Raw genomic sequence first — 22238 nt, 5'->3', positions numbered from 1 at the left:
GAATTTGTCATCATCCTGAAAATAATGTAAAATATTTTCGACATAAAAAAGGGAAAACACAAAGACGAGGGCCCAGGGGTATTGAATTTGTGTAATTTGACCGGCTGGAATGATATTATTTGCGGTCATGTAGATTCCCCCTGTGATCCTCACGTTGCTTTTACCGAGGTCTATCCCCACCGGGAGTAGCCGGTCACCGGTCTCCGGTGGTGTTTCCTTATAATATTCACTGTAATCGTGGATTCGTGGGCTACAGTGCCAGAGAAAAAGATAATAGAAATTATCTTTATCTGTTTTTATTGATTTAAATTAGGTATTTAATAATATAAAAGCACCGAATCGGTAGTGAGTGAGTAAACGTGAGAAAGCTTGGGAAGGAAGGAAAAAAGGCCATGACACGTGGAGGGACCAGACAGAAAAAGGTGGAGGTCCTGTAATGTACGGTGAGAGATGATGCCATGTTGGTTCGAGGAGGGATACGAACCGCTTGATGCGTCGACCTAGGAGGTCTGGCACGAGATCTGGACCGTCCACCGGGGTCTGGAGTCGGTTTGGCTCCCAGTGAAATAGCGAAAAAAGAGGATATTGAGAGATAGACTGATAGAGAGCACAAAAAGAAGACGGAGAGTTTTGGAAAGAGAGAGAGAGAGAGAGAAAAAGGCGAGAGGGGGCTAGAAGAGCAGATAGATAGACAGAGAGAGGGAGAGAGAGGGGAGAGTGAGAGGTGAAGAAGATAAGCGAGGGTTGAGATCTTTATTGTTTTTGTGAGAGATCATTTCCGGCGTTGTGGGGCGAATCCGGTGGCTTTGAGTAGTGAGATTCCGTAGATGGGGTTAGCTTTGTAGGTGTTTTAGGGTAGATTAATTGGGAGTAGGAAGATGGATAGGATTAGAGATGCGAGGAGAGGAACTATGGCGGCGACGAATGGGTTGTCGAGAAGAAGACACAGGAATCACAGCCTCAGAGACTCTCCAGGTCAGACTCTCTCTCTCTCTTTCTCTCTCTCTAGCACCCAGATCTAAGTCGGTTTCAGTTTTTGATTGATTGATTGGATTTTAATGGTGCTTTTTATTTTTATTTGTGCAGAGGACGATGGGCCGATGGAGTTACAGGAGACGTCGAGGCTGAGAGATCGAGGAGGGAGCGGGAAGAAGGATCGGGATCGGGATCGAGACCGTGACCGTGACCGTGACCGGGACAGAGATCGGGAACGGGATCGGATGAGCCGGAACAAGAGGAGAAGAGCCGAGAGGCTGATGCACGGAAGCAATAGAGACGACGGCGGTGATGAGAGTTCGGAGGAGAGTGTCAACGATGAAGACGAGGATGAATACGACGATGGAGGCGGCGGTGGCTCTATTCGTATGCTTCCGCCGAATCCGCCAACGACGTCGCTCTCTTCGTCGTCTTCGTTGTTGAATCACCGCAAGAGCTTTCCTCCGGTTCATAATAATAATAATAAGCCTTTTCGACCGCTGCCGGCGTTGAAGGTCACCGACGAGATGATTGGCGTTTCTGTACCCAGAAAAGCACGGTCAGGTAGAGAGAAAAAAGAAGAGCTCTGATGATTATGGACATCCAGATTGGATTCTGGGGATTCTTGATTTTTTACTTTTGTCGTTTTCTGTAATTTTCAGCCTCTACGAAGAGGTCTCATGAATGGCCTTCCAGTTGTGGAGTCGTCGGAGACCAATTTCACCGGCAGGCATCGACTTCTCCTGTCCGGCCTAGCACATCGTCTGTGGCGCAGCCGTCTCCGGCTCCGACCTCGCCGTCTTCCTCTCACGCTTCGATTAGGAAGAAGACGGTGGGTTAACTCGAATTCGATTCATTTTCTGCTTCTATGGAGTTTTCTTTTCTTTCCTCTACTGACGATTTTTTTCTGTTTGTGTAGAGACCAAATGGCCCAAGATTGAAGCCGGCGAAGATGTCAACGGCGATAACGAAATCCTCGCCGTCAGCCCAAGACGAGATAGAGATAGAGATCGCTGAGGTGTTGTACGGGATGATGAGGCAACCGCAGGGTCCAACAAAGCAAGATACTAATACTACAGCCACGGATTCGACCAAGCTTGAATCAAGAGAAACCAACAAGTCCACCAGTGAGGCGAAATCAAGAGTCTCATCGCCGATCTCGAACTCGCCATGTGCGCCTCAGTTGACGTCTTCTTTCCCACAAAATTCCAGCTCATCCGCAACTTCTATCTACGCTACGGGTGGGTATATGAGCTCCTGGCAGCTCAGTCTTATATCATTTCTTGTTCTCCTCCCCAATGCTCTGTTTCGGCGTCTTCCCAAGTTTTTATGAATTTCTATGTGTTTGATTGGATTCAACAGCTCCTAAGAGGAAGCGGCCGCGAGTGCCTCCGAAGTATGATGAGGAACACCCCTCGATTTTCCCAGTTCAGAGCAGCGCCATTTCGACTACAAACAAGGTCACTGCAGATCAATCCACGAAGATTGAGGCTTCATCGTCAAATTTGGAGAAAAACCCAAAATCCGTCCCTGAAAATGGTGGGTTTTCCTACAAAAAGTTGTCCAATTCCCTCGCCATTCCGGTACCTGATCCCCGGCCCGAATCGGTTGAGGAGTCAATAAAGCCGCAGAGCAGGGCTGTATCAGATTCAAAGCCGGGAAATGAAGAACCGCAGAGTCAAAATCCGAAGTCCAGGAAAGATGAAGCTCAATCTCCAAAGAAGGAATCGCCAGTGTTCAGATTAGATGATAATCGTGGGGATATGACAGCGACCAATAAAGCGTGAGCATCAAAAGCCTTTTTTTTTTTTGGGAAATATAAAAATTGTGTCCTCGATTTTTTTTCTCTCTAATTCTTATTTTTCTGGTGTTTTTACCCAGAAATTCAACCATCTCTGAGATTGAGAACCACCGGGAAGAGAAGTTCCAGATAGATCTGATGGTGAGGTGTCTTTGTTATCTAAAAAACGAGATTTATCTTCTCATTTATTTATTTATATATAAAAAAATGAATTATTGTAAAGAAGGATTTTATTAACTGGGTTTTTTAAATGTTACAGGCTCCTCCTCCATTAAGATCTTCTCCAGAAAGGGATGGTGGGGTTGATTTTGTGTCTGTAGATCCCAAACCTACGGTCACAGTTGCAGAAACGGTGAGTGGGGGCCCCACCACTGCCACTTGCCTTAGCCTTCTTGTTTGGTATGATGGTGATTTTTGTTGAATTTAATAGCACTGTTTGTTTTTGGGTGCAGGAATTAAAGTCTTTGATGACCAGAGATGATGACAACAAACCTCTGAAATTTGGGAAGGAGGAGAATGCAAATTTGGAAACTGAGAAGTCTAACAGAGCAGCTGCAGCAACAGTGGAAGAAGCTAAGCTTAAGAAGGGTGCTGTGGTTGGTAAAGAAAGGAACATTGATCTCCAGCTTGATTTGGAGAAGAGTGATAGAGATAGTGGCAATGCTGGGTTTAGTAGCAGTAACAAGCTGCTCCAGCATCATGTTACTACTAAGCAACAACATATCGTCGAGAAAACTGCCGGTAAGTTCGTTTCTTTCTTTCTCTCGTGATCTCAGCTTCTTGGGGTTATTTGAGCATTGGATTGGCCATTTTGGTTGCCAGTTTAGTGATTTTTGTCATATTCTTCTTCAGTGCAACCGGTCTCTGTACCTTTGCCAATGTCTGTGCCTGGTGGCTGGCCAGGAGGGCTTTCTCCAATGGGGTACGATTGGGTCATTTTTGTGTTGTGTTGTTCTTCGCTCTCTGTTAGCAAAGTTTCTTGGTCTGGTTTTTATACTCGCTTGTGTTTTTTATCAGCAGATACATGGCACCTGTACAAGGAGTTGTTTCCGTGGATGGGAGTGCTGTTCCTGCAGCTGCTATACAAGTAAGTCTATGATTTGGGTTTTCTTTCACTTTTCAATCTCTTCTTGAAACTCTTCACAACTCCTTCATTTTCTTCTTCTGACGAAATTTTGAACTAAAGCAGCCACCGCAAGTGCTTTTCAACCAGCCTCGGCCAAAGAGGTGTGCTACTCATTGCTACATTGCAAGGAATATATATTATCACCAGCAAATGTCGAAGATGAATCCATTCTGGCCGGTGGCAGCTGGTTCAGGATCTCTATATGGGACCAAGCACGTCAATCCTAGCGTAATTCCCCCAGAATTTCATGCGAATATTCCCGGTAGGGGTGCAAATTCTGCACCTGACAAGGGGCAGGGGCATGCTATGTTTCCTGCCCAAACTGGGAAGGACAAAGCTTTGCCAGCAGCCAATCTTATGGATGCACAGAGAAAGCAATTAGTAATCCAGCAAGCTCTACCTCCAGGCGCCCCTAGTAATATCTTGGTATGCTTTCTTTTGTTGTTGTTTTTATTTTTATTTTTATTTTTTATTTATCCTTTGAAAGGACATTAGGGGCTGTATATATATTGATTCAGTGTTACTTATTGAATTTCAGCACGGCCCTGCTTTCATTTTCCCTTTGAGCCAGCAACAGGCGGCAGCTGCTGCTTCTGTTCGACCTGGGTCTGTGAAGTCTCCCAATGCTGGCAGTGCAGCTTTGCCAAGTTCAGTGAACTCTTCAGCAATTACTGCTGCAGCGACACCTGCTGTAGCTCCCGCGATGAGCTTCAATTATCCTGGAAATGAACCTCAGTATCTGGCAATTTTGCAGAACAATGCTTATCCATTTTCAATGCCAGCACATGTTGGTGCACCACCAGCTTATAGAGGACCTCATGCTCAGACTCTACCTTATTTTAGTGGGTCTTTCTATTCTTCCCAAATGCTGCATCCTTCTCAGCTTCAGCAGCAGCAACCACCCTCTCAATCACAGCAAAGTCAACAAGGTCATCAGAACCCTAGTATTTCCGGTGGTTCTTCATCATCGCAGAAGCATCTGCAAAACCAGCAGCAGAGGCCACCTTCCAGTGGCGTGCATGGTGGTAATGTTGGGTTGCAAGGGTTTCCTGCCTCAAAAAACCAGTCTTCACAGACACTACAGCTGCAGCAGCATCAGCGGCAACATCAACAAAATCCACATGCCCCTCACCAAGCTCGCCAACTTGAACATGAGATGGGTGGTGAAGATAGTCCATCAACTGCTGATAGTCGAATCTCTCGTCCGAACATGTATGCTCAAAATTTTGCAATGCCTATGCCCCTTCCAAACTTCGCTTTAATGACACCTCCAACGGGTAGTGCCAGTGGAGCAACTGCTGCTGGTGGCAGTGAAAAGAAGCAGCAGCAAGGCTCAAAGGCTGGGGTTGAAGCATCTCAAGCTTTTGCCATGTCTTTTGCTTTAAATGGTGCTAGCGCTGCTGCTGGCCTTGACATGGCTTCCCTAGCACAGAATCAAGCCATTCTCCAGAGCCTCCCAGAGGTTACAAGGCAAAGCTATCAACAGAGTATGACTGCTGTTCCTGTGCAAGCCGCTCAACAGAAAAAGAATTATCGCCACCTTGAAGAAGGAAAAAGCGGAGGAGGTGATTCCTCTAATGTGGAAGAGGAAAGAAAGGGCATGACAGGGAAGGCTTCAACTGCTGGTCATTCCATTGCTTTCTCCACTGATGGTTCTGCTTCTACAATACCGGGAAACAATGTCCTAGATAGCTCTGCGGCACGAAGTCTGAACCTCAGTTCTGCTCCTGGCAGAGCATCCAGTTCTGTTATGCCCGCGTCTGTGACTGCTGTTAATGCTCCCACACCTCAGCAGCAATATCAGCAGCAAATGCGGAATCACCAGCAACAGCAGATGCAGCAGCAACAACAGCAGTTGCAGCAACAACATCAATTGCAGCAGCAACAACATCAGATGCTTCAGCTTCAGAAGCAACAGCTACAGAAAAATGCAGCTCGAAGTAAGACACCAGCAACAAGCAATGGCAGCGTTTACTCTGATCACCTTCCTTCAACCTCTTCTATGGCTGCAAAGTTTCCCAATGCACTTTCTTCATTCCCCCATAACCTTGTCCAAAGTAGCACCAGTCCATCTCAATCTCCTCAGTGGAAGAATTCATCCAGGACAAGTACTTCCCAGGTTCCTGCCTCATCACTGGCCTCATCAACCTCATCATCGCTGAAAACTCATCCTCAAAAGCCAGCACGCACACAGCAAAGTCACACTCAGATTTCTTTTGCAGCCAACCCAAAGTCTTCCACCCAAAATCAGGGGATGCAACCTAACAGTAACCAGTCCCCATCTCCTCCAATAATGGTTGGCTCACCCACAACTACGACTTCGTCAATGTCAAAGAGTGCTGGTGGAAGCCCAAGGACAAATACCTCAAATTCCAATGGTAATAAAGCCGGGCAAGCTTCTTCATTGTCATCTCAGCAGGTGAAGAACTCACCATCAGTGCCCAGCCAGAAGTCATCTCCTGTGGGTGGGAGGAATGTTCCTTCGAGCCTAGGCAATACCCACATTACCTCTTCAAGCACTGGGACAAAATCACAACTGACACAACAGCAACAACATCAGCATCAGCAACAACAACAGCAGCACCTGCATCAACAGCAGCAGCAGCAACAACAACAGCAACAGCAGCAGGTGTCTAGGCAATCTATTCAGCAAGCACAGTTGTATTTTTCTAATGCTTACATGCAAAACCAGCAAGCTGCGCATAATAATAGTTCTGGCGGTACAGCATCCCCTTCAAGTGGGTATTATGTTCCAACAAGACGGCGTGGTGACATGCAGCAGCAGTCGCAGCATTCTCAGGGATCATCAGGGACATCGTCAAGTGGGATGTTGTCACTCTGCACTCCTGTTACGCTTGCTAATAATACCGGCACCACTGATCCTGCCAAGGCAGTGGCTGCTGCTGCTAACAACATGAAAGGTGGTGGTTTATCTTCACAGACTCTTATCCATCATGCCCAGTTTGCTGCTGCACAATCCTCTGGGCCGCATCATCTTGTTCCTACAGGCTTCCCTTATGTTCATGCTGTTCCCACTGTGGTCCAGATGAAACCAGCAGAACAGAAGAAGCAACCAGCCGGTGAGTAGCTTGATGCTTTTGGTGTTGACTTGGCAATCCCCATATTTTGTGACCATGAAGAACAGTAAAAGAGAGAATCATTTGTTGGGGTTTGTACATCTTTGAAGGGAAGGGCTCATTCCTCCCCAAGGAAATGGCAGTTTTGCATGCGCTATTGAGAACACGAGAGACTATGGAGAACATGAGAGGAAAGCGCGTAATCATGTGAAAAAGCGCTCCAGGGGGAGGCTAGGTGGAGTTAGACCCACAGTTTTGGAATGAAGTTTAGCAAGTGGGGAAATTTGGTCCTTGATGGAATGTGTATCCATCCATTGTACACTTCGTGTTTATAGTCTGACAGGGTTGATGGGGAGGTCTAATTACATTTGATTGGTTTGATGAGGATAGATCGGCGGCAGTGGAGAACTGGAAGTTACCCTATTTGCTGGGCAAAGAGAGGGAAGAATGCCAAAGAATTAGCAGGAAGAGCAAGATCCGCCGTTCCTTCTTTGGGGGTTGTAATGGAGGATTTCTTTTTGGGCTTCATCTTTGGAGGTCTAAATTTCCAGAAAGAGCAGTAAAAACAGTATCTTATTGACATATATATGCAGTGGGGAAAAGAAGAGGTTTTATGAGTTTATAATGGAAAATCCTCTTGCAATTTTTTTTTTTAAATTGTGTCATTGCCTACTGGCTCTACATGTTTCATAGCTTTTGTTTGGTGCTTTGTGAAGTGAACTATGAAATATCTGATGTGAGAAATGAGCAGGAAAGAAAGAATTGGAATTTGGTGGAAACATTTTGCCTTGGGGTTCATGGCTCAACTTTAATCTTTATTCTCATATATTGAATTGTCTACTTGTAAAACAAAAGGAGGATAACAAAATGAGGTGGATGCATAGGAGCCAAAGGAGGTTCAAATTTGTACCAGCTTCAATTTGAGACTGAAATGTTTGGTTCTGGTTTTAAACATGGGAGGGGGCCAAAAGTCATCCCCCACTCATTGTGCTAGTGTTCACAAATTTGATTAGCAAATTACTTTTTTTCTCTCTTTATAATTTAAATAATTGATTTGCCAATGAGTTCAATTCCACCACTTACTCTTTGACAAAAGTTGGTTGTCCCAAAATGGGAGATATGGAGAGGCCTTTCTATTGTTTTATCTGACACGCGTCACAATCGATCTCAATAGGAAATATTCAATTGAAAGATAACAGTAATTCTTTAACGCAATGTTTCTACGCTGAAAGAATCACTTATCTCACATTCTCCTAATTGCGCGGACCCTAACGTGAGCTGACCAGATTTTAGAATTTGTTAGAAATTTAGAATTGAAATTAAACAAAACATCTGAATATCTGAGACCCGCAGGAAAAGGGGTAAGGGGTAGTTGGAGAGCCCTACACCAGTCTGTGTGTAGGACATGTTGTTCTGTCCGGTTGCCTCTATTTGCAAGGATGGCCTATAGATATCACCCACTCACTCCCTAAATCTGCATCAACACACAAGTACCCTTTTCATATTTTGCTTGTATTTTTTTCTTTTCAAAGAATAGGTTAAAAAGACCAACCTACACTTGGTCCATATGCTTTTATACCCTATCGCAAAAGGGAAAAGGCAGTGAAAAATAATGATAGACTTGGTGTGACACTTTGGCCTTTGCTTTTGGAAATGAAACTACCCCAAAATAAAAACAAGGAAATTCTTTTCTATTTTCTATTGGGGGTTTATGGTCGTTTAAGTTCCATAATTGTATGGGACCAATTAAAAAGAAATATTTGGGTGGGTTCTTTTTGGAGATGTACCCCATCATCCAAAAGATTAAAGAAAAGGAAGTGTTACAAATCCACATCTTCAAACCTCCCCATGCTCTCAAGTGTGACAATATCTCAATATGTCCAAGTTACAAATCTTTTGCACTTGATTGCTAAGGACCTACCCATGAATTAGAAAATTAAGAGGAAAAACGTTTAAATTATTTTATCTAAGAGCATGAAATTGAAAATTTGGTGATTGAAAGATTACGTTATCAACACCCAAAATTACGTAAACAACGCCCTACCGACCCCACTCCATTTAACATTACATTGGTGCTGAGGTGACTTAACCAAAGTACCAATCTAATTTGAAGACATTATCACACTAACAATTCACCAAGTATGACCAAACCAATAGTTTGACCATATAATACCATTTTACAATGTATTCAAGTATGGAAAAGCAATTTTTTTTCTTGTTTTTTCTTTTTGTGTAAATTATATATGTTTTATCATGTTGAATTTTTGAAAGGGAGAGGCGGTGTTTACCACTCTGTCCCAGTAATGTTCGTGAATGGGTGTCGGGACCGTGCTGGAGATTCCTTGAGTTGGGGTATTTTTGCGTCCCCTGTTTCTTAAGACTCTAAAAATGTAAATTGGGTGAGTCTATTATATTAGCCCCTTGAAAATAGTTATAAATTTTGTCAGAAATTAATTATAATGATAAACAAACCTAAGAAAATAGTTCATATGATCATATTCAAATATGGATATGCCTCGATGGATAGGCAGATTAATCATTATAAAGATGTTGACGTCAAATTCTGTTGAACTATTCGTTCATTACCAAAAACAATATTTAGCATCTCCAACAATAAAATCGATATCTTAGCCATCTCCTCCATTCATTATTCGAAGGCCAAAGGCAACTTGTCAAGAACCCTCTACGACTGGTAACTAGCTAAATCATTTGTTAGTTTTGATTTTCATGCAAACCCAATATTATCTTCTTGGATTAGGTTTGCTACTTACTAATTAGATATTTGTTTGTTATTCATGTCCACTCCTAAACCTGGGTTTGGGAACCAGACCTTCTCTAGAGGATAGATGGATACATCAATAAACCGTATGAAACACAAATACACCGTACACATAAAACAGCAAATGTTAACAAAACCCTGAGAATATTCGTTGGGGTCCCACACAGTAGGCCTCAAATATTAAAAAAAAGAATTTAATAATCGGTGTTACAATTATTAGTTATTTTAACTTTTAATACTTCATATTTGAACATTATCGCATTAGTACCTTAAATATATATTTCAACTTAGTTTTAGTTCATTCCATCATTTAACACCGTTTGTGGTTTCATTTCCCATCAATTTTTAAGGTATTTTCATCACTTCATTATTTTTCGATTTCATCTTTTATTTTCCTCCAATTTCAACTTTTCTTTAAAACCAAGTTAATTAATTCATATCATTTTATTATAAAATCAATAAAAAAATTTCATTTACCACAATTATTACAAGCAAGTTAAAATTCGCAATTACAAAATAAACCAGCATATATTTCATATTATATATGTCAATCAACTAACAACCATATTGTTATAATAATATGTTCAAAAACTCTATCAGACATTTAAATATTTCAAAATCAAAAGAAAATGCTTATATAACAATTGGTTAATTTAAATGGTATAAAATGTTGGCTATAAACTAAGTGAAATTAGTAGTAAATAAAGTGACGAAAATGCTCTTAAAAATTAGTAGGATATAAAGTCACTAATTGTGTTAATTGACTAAATGAACTAAAATTAACTTGAAATAGAAACTTGATGTATTATTGTGATAGTCTTCAAATGTGAAATACTAAAAATTAGAATTACTAATAATGAAGGTAGTATCGGTTGAATTTACCCCTATCTAAGTAAGTCTAAACTCCGAACCTAAATCCAGTATTAAGGTACATATTAAATGCAGGCAGTAGGCCCGGCCGACCATTCACGCGGAGCCGCCACCTTAGAGGTGAAGTCGTGTTCTTATTGGCCACTTAGTGGCTGCGGGTTACGGTGACGGCGGTGTGATTTTAACATTCAGTCACTGCCAAGTTAACTGAAACCCTGACAAAAAATAATGGGCTTAAAATTCGGTTGATGTGATGGTCCCCGTCCCCCCAAGTCCGCTTTCTTTTTCAGACTTTTTTATTTTTATTTATTGCCTGTATAATATTAATATTTTAAATCATTTAGTTTAAAGATATTATTGTAATTAGATGTCTTTGACTCTGGCGACCGATTTAATGACTAAGCATTTTGATTAAGATATATGATTGGATGTGGTGGGATCGGGTCAGAGTTTTAATTGCCCACGTGATAGTTTACTTTGGCGCCTTCTTTTGGATTTTCACGGCGGGTAACTTCGAGAATTTTACCCCGGTGGTTGATTTCACGATTACGAGTCAACTTCGGAATTGGTCAAAATGAGTGCATCCTTCACCTTGTTTACATGGGGAATCTTTGAGCTATTCGTTTAGGAAATTTATTTGAGCAATGACAAGAAAGATTAGTGATTTAAACTAGTGGAGAGGTTTTAGGTTAAAATATACTGTAGGTGTTGAATTGACAAGGATAATTAATTTAGAAGTGTCGGAAAGCTGATTAACTAATTCACTTGCACTCTTGATTTGTGCCCAAAGATCTGGTCCAACCCATGTTCAAAGATTACATCAAACCTATTTGTTTTGGGGGCACACACTCACACTTGTGCCATGTTTGATTTTTCTATTACTGTTATTGTTGGATCGGATGAGAAGGCATATTGCCAAGTATTGATGAGAAAAAAAGTATTTCACATGTTTAAGCACACAATTGAGATACGTTGAGGATCAAATGGCATGAAGAAATGGTCTCTTATTAGCATCACCCATCCATTATTGTGTTTACTACCATTTTCCAACTCAACTCATTACTCATGTACAAAATACTTAGTCCACATACTTAGAAGCACTGGTTTAAATAGCGGTAATCGGCATCGTATCAGTTCTATAAAATAAAAATATAACGGGGATATATCAGATTATATCAGATTTATCGTTTTTACTAATTTTTAATTAAATTTAATATATTTAGAAACATATACATCAAAATATATCAAATAAACTCGAGAAATTAAAACTTATATAAGTACATGTACTAAATAAACTTCATAAAGAAATATTTGATTATTTTGACAATTAAAATACATAAATAGTATTAATTAATAAAAATAGAGGTGATTATTCATCATAAACTCTCCGGTCATCGAATATTATAGACGACAAATTCATTTTCTTTAAATTATTTTTTCAAAACGACGTGGTTTAAAAAAAAATTAAAAAAAGTACCGATATATCGCCATTTTTAACTTGATTTTTCTGGTTGACCGATATAATTAGACCGATAAGCAACTTATCGTATCGTTTTCTTAATATCAGAGATATATTAGAGATACATCAAGGATATATCGGAATATTTAGAACATTGCTTAAAAACTCAATGTTGAAGTATTTTCTTCTGACTAAAACTCATGCATGTTTTCTACCTCTAAAACATCAAGGCCAGTAGGATTTTAAATCCTACGAATTTTATTGAGCCCAGTCTTTTCTTGCTCCATTTGAGATTCTAGATTTGGTCATGCTGAGTTCATTGTTGTACACCCTCATCAGAAGTGCCCCTTACCAGTTACAATATTCGACTAGGAACTGATTGATTACTTATCCACATCTTATGAATGCGTAAGGGATTGAAGGGAATCAAATCACCCATCAATATTACAACTTAACAGACAACGCTGAGTGGCCACTAAAATAGATATTCTAGGTTGCGCGATTATATATCATTGAAGCTTTCTGGATGGACATGGACTACCTCATGTGCTTACTAGGCCTGTATTCATCGGATTCGTATATTCATCATGTGTCAAACTCGAGCTGCACGGCTCTCCCAGACAAGTATTACAAGTTGAATCTAACCTCTGGTCGGGAGAAGGTGGACTTGTCTTGAATCTACTTTAGTGGAATATGAGGTTGCTGGTTGCAGACTTTGAGCTCATTGTACTAAAGAATATGGAAAACCTCAAGATTAAAAATATCTATCAGACTCTGAGTTCAATTTCGTACTAAAGAGTACAGAATATAGGGTTGTAATAGATATTCAAATAGACCTTTCCATTAATCATTAGTGTGTTACTGTGTAGTTGGGGTTAATGGGAGGAATCAAAATGTTGAGAACCAAACGACGAGGCAATACACATGAAAATCAAGAGGGACAAGTAAACAGAGAGCATTAAAACTCCCAACAGTATTGACGAATATCCAAGATGTAAATATTGGCTTGCTTTGATCTGCAGTCCATTGCAAATAGTAGTAAGGTTTCAAATTTTCAAGATTTTTCAACATTAGTTGACAGAAAAAAACCAACCTAAAATAATGCTCCCTAATTACAGAAACCTGTAACTTATACTGTTCTCCATTGTAATCGTGATCATATACAAGGACTTTGATGCCTAGAGCATTTTGGGGCAAATATCAATCATGCCTTAAAAGTTGTCTCTAGAGATTGGATTACTGCTTGTAAGATAAAAGTACAAAAGCAAACTGGAGCAGCATCATCATTTTATGGGACAACGACAAACATCAAGAGAATCAGATATTCTATAACTACTAACTTGTCAGAAACTCAAGCTCATTTTCCTGCTCTTTCCTCCGATAACTCTGGGCCATTGAAGTAACAATCTTGACAAAGAAGTTCAATAGCATGAGCCATACCAAAGTGTTCCAGATTGATGCAAATGAGAAATCCCATGTTTTCACCTAGTGGAAGAGAAAATTAGATGAATGAAATAATCCAATTACCGGAAGGTTAAAGTCTTTGTACATCATGGATTTAGCAAAACCTTGATATGTGGAGATCCGGAGTAAGAAGCTGTCAAATACTTTTCTTTTGCTCCATCAATTTTAGCAATAAGGTTGGGCAGGACAGCAGCAAAACCGGGTATGAAACTGAATACCCAAATCAATTCATTCTCTATCCAATTTAGAAGTTGATTGTTGCAAACTGAGATAATGACAACTGTCTGCGTAACAAGCAAAAATAACTAGGTTATAAAACAAAAGAGAACATTTGAAGAAACTAAAATAAAATTTCAGAAGACACCTAAATAATGCTCCTAAAAAAACATATTTAAAGCAGTAAAAGAAAAAACATGACAAACCTGCAGGTGGGTTTTAATAATAGCCTTTCCAATCACTGTTGCCAGAAAGAATTTCCAAAATGGAATCCCAAATTGTCCACACATAATGCCAGCCAGGTCAAAAAGAGGATTTGGCACCTGAAAAGTATCACAGGTAAGTAACGAACACAAGTCTGAGATGAGGATCAAATGGCACTCAAGCAGCGAAGATAGAAGATTTTAGAACTAACCGAAGCAAGTACTAAGATTGTAAAGAAGTTCAGTTGCTGCGAGTGTGATAGAAACCAGCATTTGATTTGGAATAGGCGAGTAGCTATGTACCCTTTTACTTCATCTGGGGATGTATCTAATTCTTTCATTGCATCGGTCTTGTTACCAGCTAAGCTTGCTACATAAACCAGTAAACCATATGAGGATCAGAACATATCTAAGTTTGGCATGAGATCTCTTGTCTAAGATTGATGCTTCACTAGTTCCACATAGAGAAATTTACTTCCAAGATATAATTAATTTTTTTTTGGTGAATACAGCAACCAAAGAATAAGCCAAGTGGTTTCCAGGATGAATTGTGAGAATTTTGATTTATGAAGTCACACAACATGCACGGTGTTGAGCTAGTCGTTTGATCACTCAGGTTGAGCAAGGTCCCCAAGACTATTACTGTTTGTATATTGACAATAAAAAAAAGTGCCTACCTGCTCTTGAGATGAAATAGGGAGGAAGTTCTCCAATAGCAGTCCCAATACCCCACAAAACAGCCTCTAACTGGACCTGTGGTAGGATGCTGCTTAATGGAACCCGCAAACCATGCGATGAAGAAAACAACGGAGCACCAAACTCAGAACAGTTTTTTTCAAGCCACGAAGGACCACTATATAGCTGTATTGTATCATAAGGAGCACTTTTCAAATCAACTCTGCCACATTGCATAGCTTTTATAGTAAAGAATGCAACATGAGGACCCAGATATAGGACAAAGGTGTGCAAACCCGATCCTGCAAGAAATTCAAACAACAAAAGAGGATATTACAAACTATGTTCCTTATATCAACTTTAAGTCACTGCATACAAGACAAGATCTTGGCGAATACGTTCAGGGAGACATGCTGATTCTGGTTCCAACACAATATGCCATGATAAGAAAAAGATAAGTTTTCATGTTCTAATCATTGTGCAGGAACAAACATTCATACGACTTACCAAGACCAATCGAAGATGCAACTCCAAGGGCCACCCACCATAGCCCAAATTGAAAATATTTGAAAAGCTCCTCGAAATGCTGCAGAAACATAGAATCAACTTGTTTAAACAAAACAAATGAGATGAATAGCAACCAGTATCAAAATTCAGAGTTAGCAATCAGGATGCTATGAAAGATTTTTCTAGGCATCAGAATAATTGTCATCGTCACTACAGAAATTGAAGAGCAGTTGTGTTAATAGTCTGACTAAAAAATACATGCATTAACAACTTGGAGGTAGAGATATGATTTTTTGTCATAAGAGAAATTATCTTCCACAAACCAGCATCACAATGTAGAGTCCTTTAGAAATGTGACTTGCTATAACTTATCTAGCAGGTGGAGCAGGGTTTAATTGCCATATACTACTGTGTTTTGTTATCACAAGAACCTAAAATAAGATGGAAGCTTACAAACTCTACTCAGCATCAGCACCCTACTAGGGGAATTATGATACATATATTTACACTTGCATACAACTCTAATTGAAGAAGCAATATGTCAATCATGATTAACAAAGAAGCAAACCTTTTCATGGGGGCCGTCAATGGTCATTAGAAGAAATCCAAGAGATGTTACCACAGCACTCAACAGCATGAGCCAGCCACGTCTAGCCAACAGGTATGACATTGAACTCTTAACATATTGAAGTACATACAAAATAAAATACTTCAATGTTCTGAATGGTTGTGCAGTTAGCGTCAAGTTATCTACTTCCTCTTGATGCATCTTGCGGATCCCTACAAAATATGCAAATCTATTAAGCAAAAACTATTCAGGACCACATTACTGCTCTTATATTGGATGATCTTCTTTGTATGTTATTTCCTAGTAGCCTCATGGTTGCTAAACTAAAAAGGATAGTGAAGAAAACTAAAACAAGGCAAAAATAACATTACAGATAGTTCCAGACTCGTATAAAACTTTTGAATTTACAAAAACGATGTACATTAGCGGTGCAAATGTGAGGCAAACACTTCGTTTGCCTATACAGCCCCTAGATGGAAACCGCTTAGCTATATACAACAGGAACTTCTGTACTGAACATTCATAACACAACTAAACCAAACCAACTTAATGAACCCATCAAGTAGCTTAGGAATATGATTCAACTTTGTAAGACAGGACTAGACCTAGGGACAAAGAACTAACCCAATTGTCAAACACCAGATTCTCATTACTTCTAATCTTCTGGGTTTAATCCTGTTTCGCCAAATAGAATTCTCTGCTCAATAAATCCAGTCCTCACCTAACTCCCAACTAAATTAACAGAACAAGAAAAAAACAAATCTTCTAGACTTGAACCTTTTGTCATATGATCTTTGCATCGATAACATAAACGACATGATATTCAGATTAAAACAACGTTGTGGGTATTCGAAAGTTAAGAACTTGCCTGAGATGGCAGAGCCAATACTACGCTGAGAGGACGAAGAACCAGAGCTTGCTCGTTTACGTGACCCCATTAGGCTCATATTTCACAACAATCAAAAGCTCTCTCTTTTCATATAGAATCTTAGCAATAAGCTCTCTCTAATATTCAGAGCATTAAAGCTAAGAGATTCGGAGTGAATCGAGTGCTTGCAAAGAATCAAAATTTCAGATCTAATGAGGACCCAGAAAATAGGGACGGAGAAAAGATACAAACCCAGGAGTTTGCGTGAAGTGCCCGAGTGGAGATATCTCTTTCTGATGGAGTGTCCCCTCCTTCACTACAAATGAGTCCCAACTCCCAACTCCCAAACGTTTGGTGCTTAAAACAGCTGTTTCAGAATTCAGTGTTTTTAGTTTTTGTAGTTTGACCGAAGAAGGCAATTCTTTTAGAAAAAAGTTCACTCGTACCTAAATTATTGTGACAAGGTCAATGTAGTATCCCAACTATGAGTTGTACCAATGTAGTGCCCCAACTTGTAATTCGCTATCAACAAAGGGTCTGAGCCCAATTTCCGTTACAGCTCCGTTATCTCGGTCATGCGTCCTGCACGTGACCACACAAAAAATTCAACAGCGGTACCCAAACTCTTGTGGCAAGGTCAATATAGTACCCAAACTCTGAGTTGTACCAATGTAGTACTCAAACTCGTTTTTCGCTATCAATGAGGGGTCTGAGGCAAATTTACGTCACGGTTTCGTCTTATAGATCAAAATAAAAATGGTATTTACCTAAATAACTCTATGTGGGTTCTAAGGCCATAAATAAGAAACTCTTACAATAAATATCTAGAATTAAGAAACAACTTACAAATTGGGCAAAACACCAACTCATTCTCATTATGCTCCAGATGCCTCACCACCACAGGGCGGCATCGAGGAGCTCTACCTCCTCTCATCCCCACCGCCTCCTCCTTCACCACCAACACCATCTTCGAGCTCCTTCACCTCTCCTTGGAACCCCTGATCCATCAGCACGTCACGATCGCAGAACTTCACTATGAGATTCTCGACCGCTGACCGCACCGCTTTACATGCCTCGAATGTCGTAGGTGGAGGATGTGAGGGAGACGATGTTGTGGCTCAAGGCGGAGCTGCCGAGCAGGGAGAAGTCGTCATCGTGATTGAAGAGTTTGGAAGAAACACAACCCGTAGTGTTGCTTTGCCTCGAAATCTGAGCTTAGAAATACAGTGTGGAAGGAGTGAGAGTGAAGGAGAATGAAAAAAAAAGGAGAAAAGACGAGAAGTTATGACACGTGACCCAGAAGATGGAGTTGTGATATAAATTGACTTCAGACCCCTCGTTGATAGAGAAAAACGAGTTTGGGTACTACATTGGTACAACTCAAAGTTGGGGTACTACATTGATCTTGCCACAAGAGTTTGGGTACCGATGTTGAAATTTTTTTTGTGGTCACGTGCGGGACACGTGACCGAGATAACGAAGCCGTAACAGAAATTGGGCTCAGACCCTTAGTTGATAGTGAATTACAAGTTTGGGTACTACATTGGTACAACTCAGAGTTGAGGTACTACATTGACCTTGCCACAATAGTTTGGGTACCGATGGCGAAATTAACTCTTCTCTTTATGACGAGTAAGAAATTTCGATTGGGAAGGTATGATTTTATATTAATATTGTTGGGTTATCTAAAATATGATATTAAATGGATTAAAAGTTACGAAAAATATCGGTCAGTATATGAAATTTAGTTCCACTATGCATTTTTGTACACCAAGTTATGATTTTGGGCCGGTGGGAGAGGATTGGGTAGATTCTAAAGAGGGAAAATTAAAAAAAGGTACATGAAGTATCAAATTCAACTTTCAAAACTACAACATCATTATATGAATTATTAACGAACATATATTTTCAGTACATTTTGTTAATTTTCGGTTACCATCAATTCCACTATAAAATAAATTATGGATAAAATTGTAATTTTGTAACTTACATTCTTTTTAGACTGAGATCTATCTTCACCACTCCAGCAAGACTCTTTACAACCTAAAATTTCCAAGCTGAAATGCTACATTATATGCCAATATAATGTAATTAGCCAATTGATTTTAAAAAGAAAGCCATCATTTCAGAGTTCAACTAATTGAGGCATATAGATGATCGATCTTGTTATATGTGCTTAGTGCTCACGATCCAAATATCAACTTTCTCAAATCTCCACCAAATGTTAATTTTAATCACTTAATCATGCAGAACTTGAGGGAGTATTAGATTTCATTTCTTACCTTAATCACCACACCCACAGTAAACAACCCAAATAGCCAATCAAACCAAGCCTTTATCTTCTTGAAAGTTTGCAGGAGCTAAAAGGTTCCGAGGAAACCAACCTCCCACCACCACCACCCAAACTAATGAATGCTGAGACCGCCGTTGCTGGACACATGGAAGAATAGAAGATATGAAAAGTAAAGAGTTTTTTTCACCAACAGTCCCTCAATTCTGATGTACATACCAATGTGATACCTCAATTCTTAATCGTACCAATGTGATACCCAGACTCTAGTATTGCTATCATTGAAGTACTTCTGTCAGTTTTTTTCAACTTTTCCGTTATCTTGGTGACGTGGCAAGTACGTGAGGCCCACAAAAAGGGTTAAAAGACAAAATTAACCTCATTTAAGAGGAGCAATGTTTTTCCCGCCCTTTATCTTGAGAAAGACACCCAACAATTCCAATTTTGGCGCCAATTTTCCCTCCATACTCCTTAATTTGTGTCTCTTATCTAAACTAAAGAACTACCGCCAACCAGTCGACCACAATCTGATAAAACCTAGATCAATCTCATTTTCTATTTTTACCCTAGCACTTGTTAAACTAACAGAATAAATATAGAAATTTATATGGAACATCTCATTTCCACGATCTCATAAGAATATAGAAACACATAACTTAACGAAATTCAAATACATGTTTAAGTACCATTAGTTCTTACAAGCAAAAATCATGGCAGATCAACATAAAAGGTGGCAACTAATGGTACTTAAACATGTATTTGAATTTCGTTAAGTTATGTGTTTCTATATTCTTATGAGATTGTGGAAATGAGATGTTCCATATAAATTTCTATATTTATTCTGTTAGTTTAACAAGTGCTAGGGTAAAAATAGAAAATGAGATTGATCTAGATTTTATCAGATTGTGGTCGACTGGTTGGCGGTAGTTCTTTAGTTTAGATAAGAGACACAAATTAAGGAGTAGGGAGGGAAAATTGACGCCAAAATTGGAATTGTTGGGTGTCTTTCTCAAGGTTGGGTGTCTTTCTCAAGGTAAAGGGCGGGAAAAACATTGCTCCTCTCATATGAGGTTAATTTTGTCTTTTAACTCTCTTTGTGGGCCTCACGTACTTGCCACGTCACCAAGATAACGGAAAAGTTGAAAAAAACTGACGGAAGTACTTCAATGATAGCAATACTAGAGTCTGGGTATCACATTGGTACGATTAAGAGTTGAGGTATCACATTGATAGGTACACCAGAATTGAGGGACTGTTGGTGAAAAAAAACTCAAAAGTAAATAAGCAATAGACAAATAAAGAGAGACGCCTCCACACCATGCAAAAAACCAAGCTACGAGGTTATACTGCGGAGTTCGTTGATCTGTTGCTTTGTCATCTCTCTAGGTAGATGCAGGGGGACTGGTGAGCAAAGACTTTTGAGGACTAAAAACATGTTTATTCCACAAGGGACATAATTGCCCTTACGATATTAACAGAAAAGATGAGAACTAACGGCCTTGTTGACAGTATGTATTGAAATCAGTAGTTCATGCAGTGAGTTGTAGTTTTGAAAGGTGAATAACCTTAATTCTCAGTGAGAAAGGATACTTCATGTACCCTTCTTAAAAATTTTCCTTCTAAAGAAGATACAAATACAAGTCTAAAACCTTATCCTCTTTTTTCACATTTTTTTTTGCGTCAGAATTTTGTTTCAGATTTGTGAGGCAGCGATTCAGAGTAAGCGTGGTGAAGGGTAGGTCAGTGCACCTTGCTTAGGTTTCCGGTGGAAGCGGGTTAGTGCTGTGTGTTTTGGGTTTAGGAGCAGCAAGCGAAGGCGATAGAGAGTTGGAGTCAATTTAGTGTGTCGGCGACTCAACATGCCTATTGGTATTTTATGGTTGTTGAGAAACCAATCCGACAACACAAGCAGGTCTCCCTTGGTTGGTTTCCAGGCTTTTAGGGATGCTTTTGACTAGGGGTGTGCATAAAATTCCTCTAATCATAAACTCGTCCCGATTCCATCCCGAAATCTATCGGGATGAGACAAGATTGAAATTTAAAAACGTCAATCCCGTCCTGATCCCATCCGATTTGATTATAGTGGGATGAGACGCGGGACAAATAGTTCAAGTCCCGTCACGTCCCACTTCTAACGAAAACTTAAAAATTATTATATATTTGTGCAAAAATCAAATCAATTGACGTTCTTAATAACTTCGGAGTTAAATAATCTATATAAATATGGTTAATTGGTAATACTTTAGAACATTATATGCTTATTTTTTGATGAAAAATTAAAATATAGGTATTTATTCAAATTCTTGGGATGGTGGGATAGGCTCGTCTTGTTCCGATCCCAACCGAGATGAAATTTAAAAAACTCAAGGCAGCTCACTCCATTATCATGGGTATATATATATATATATATATATATATATATATATATATATATATTCAATTTTAAGAAAATAGGTTTAGGCTAGATCTTTCAGAGCTTAGGGAGCTTAGGGATAGTTATCTTAATTTTGGGCCTGAGCTTTTATTTGAAGTTACTAAGTGCTCTCGGGCCGTACTTTTAAGAGAACCTTGGAAGCCCAAAAATGCTTCTTCACCGTATTATTTCTCAAAAACAAAGATAAACTCAGAAATATACAATTTCTAAAGGTCTGTAACTCATTAGGCCAAAAAATCAAGGTTAACAATGGTTTTTGCCCATTGTCTGATATAAGAGTGTACCATTATCTATTGAACAATTGTCTGAAACATGGTTCAGACAATGCATGAAAAACATTGTATGTAACCATTCTAGACAATGGACATGGTTTAAATAACCATTGTCTAAATCCCAGTAAAGACAATGTTTTTTTTTACAAATATGTATTGAATAAGTATAACACAAACAATGATGCTCCTGGACTTTGGCATTGTTAAAGTAAAATAAGACGATGTTTTTTTTTCAGCACCAATTGATTAAAATTCTCCCATACAATGGTTTTTCTCACTTTCATATTATTAATAGTTTCATCAGATAATAATTATATTTTCATTTGCATTATCAATTGGTTTCTAAATCAAACCAATTAAAAGCTCAATTGCATTATCAAAATTGACTAATTCATTACATCATCTCCCTTGCATTAGATGCACTATACTAAGCCAACTGACTTAAATATCCCAACTATTTATTGTCCAACAGAAAGAGAAAAAAAAACTTATAAGTAATAAGCAAATAACACTAGTAAACTACCCAAATATTAGTCATAATCTCTATCTGTTTTCAATTACATGTTGTGATTTTCTTCAACAACTCAGTTATATCACTTATATGCCCCCGATCTCAAATAGCTATCATAATAAAGAGAAAGTGATCAGCTAAGG

The 22238-nt window shown here is 39.3% G+C and overlaps 2 protein-coding genes across 7 annotated transcripts; one reads left to right on the top strand and one right to left on the bottom strand.

Annotated features, from left to right (window-relative positions):
• Positions 1-631: 631 nt before the first annotated feature.
• On the top strand, positions 632-7768 carry LOC126792613 (protein TIME FOR COFFEE). Of its 4 annotated transcripts, none has more exons than XM_050519041.1 (12): positions 632-975; positions 1087-1539; positions 1638-1807; positions 1895-2216; positions 2338-2758; positions 2857-2917; positions 3036-3128; positions 3229-3517; positions 3629-3698; positions 3797-3863; positions 3963-4328; positions 4441-7768. In XM_050519041.1, the coding sequence occupies exons 1-12, from the start codon at positions 879-881 to the stop codon at positions 6988-6990; spliced, it is 4959 nt and encodes a 1652-aa protein (XP_050374998.1). In that variant the 5' UTR covers positions 632-878; the 3' UTR covers positions 6991-7768. The 4 variants fall into 4 exon arrangements, with proteins under 4 accessions (XP_050374998.1, XP_050374997.1, XP_050374996.1 ...); XM_050519040.1 differs by having other exon boundaries at positions 3794-3863; positions 3966-4328; XM_050519039.1 differs by having other exon boundaries at positions 3794-3863.
• A 5305-nt stretch (positions 7769-13073) lies between these two features.
• Positions 13074-16972, bottom strand: LOC126792615 (vacuole membrane protein KMS1). 3 transcript variants are annotated; one of them, XM_050519044.1, is made up of 9 exons: positions 16728-16951; positions 16589-16694; positions 15721-15932; positions 15153-15231; positions 14648-14947; positions 14183-14340; positions 13974-14090; positions 13656-13835; positions 13074-13572 (listed from the first exon to the last, which is right to left on the bottom strand). In XM_050519044.1, exons 2-9 carry the CDS (start codon positions 16665-16667, stop codon positions 13423-13425), a joined length of 1275 nt encoding a protein of 424 aa, XP_050375001.1. In that variant the 5' UTR covers positions 16668-16694; positions 16728-16951; the 3' UTR covers positions 13074-13422. The 3 variants fall into 3 exon arrangements, with proteins under 3 accessions (XP_050375001.1, XP_050375002.1, XP_050375000.1); XM_050519045.1 differs by lacking the exon at positions 16589-16694 and having other exon boundaries at positions 16841-16972; XM_050519043.1 differs by having other exon boundaries at positions 16589-16951.
• Between the last annotated feature and the right edge of the window lie 5266 nt (positions 16973-22238).

The sequence above is a fragment of the Argentina anserina genome, chromosome 4 (assembly GCF_933775445.1).
Source record: "Argentina anserina chromosome 4, drPotAnse1.1, whole genome shotgun sequence".
Taxonomy (NCBI): domain Eukaryota; kingdom Viridiplantae; phylum Streptophyta; class Magnoliopsida; order Rosales; family Rosaceae; genus Argentina; species Argentina anserina.
Note: the sequence above shows the minus strand (reverse complement) of the source record. Positions and strands in the feature narration are given on the sequence as shown.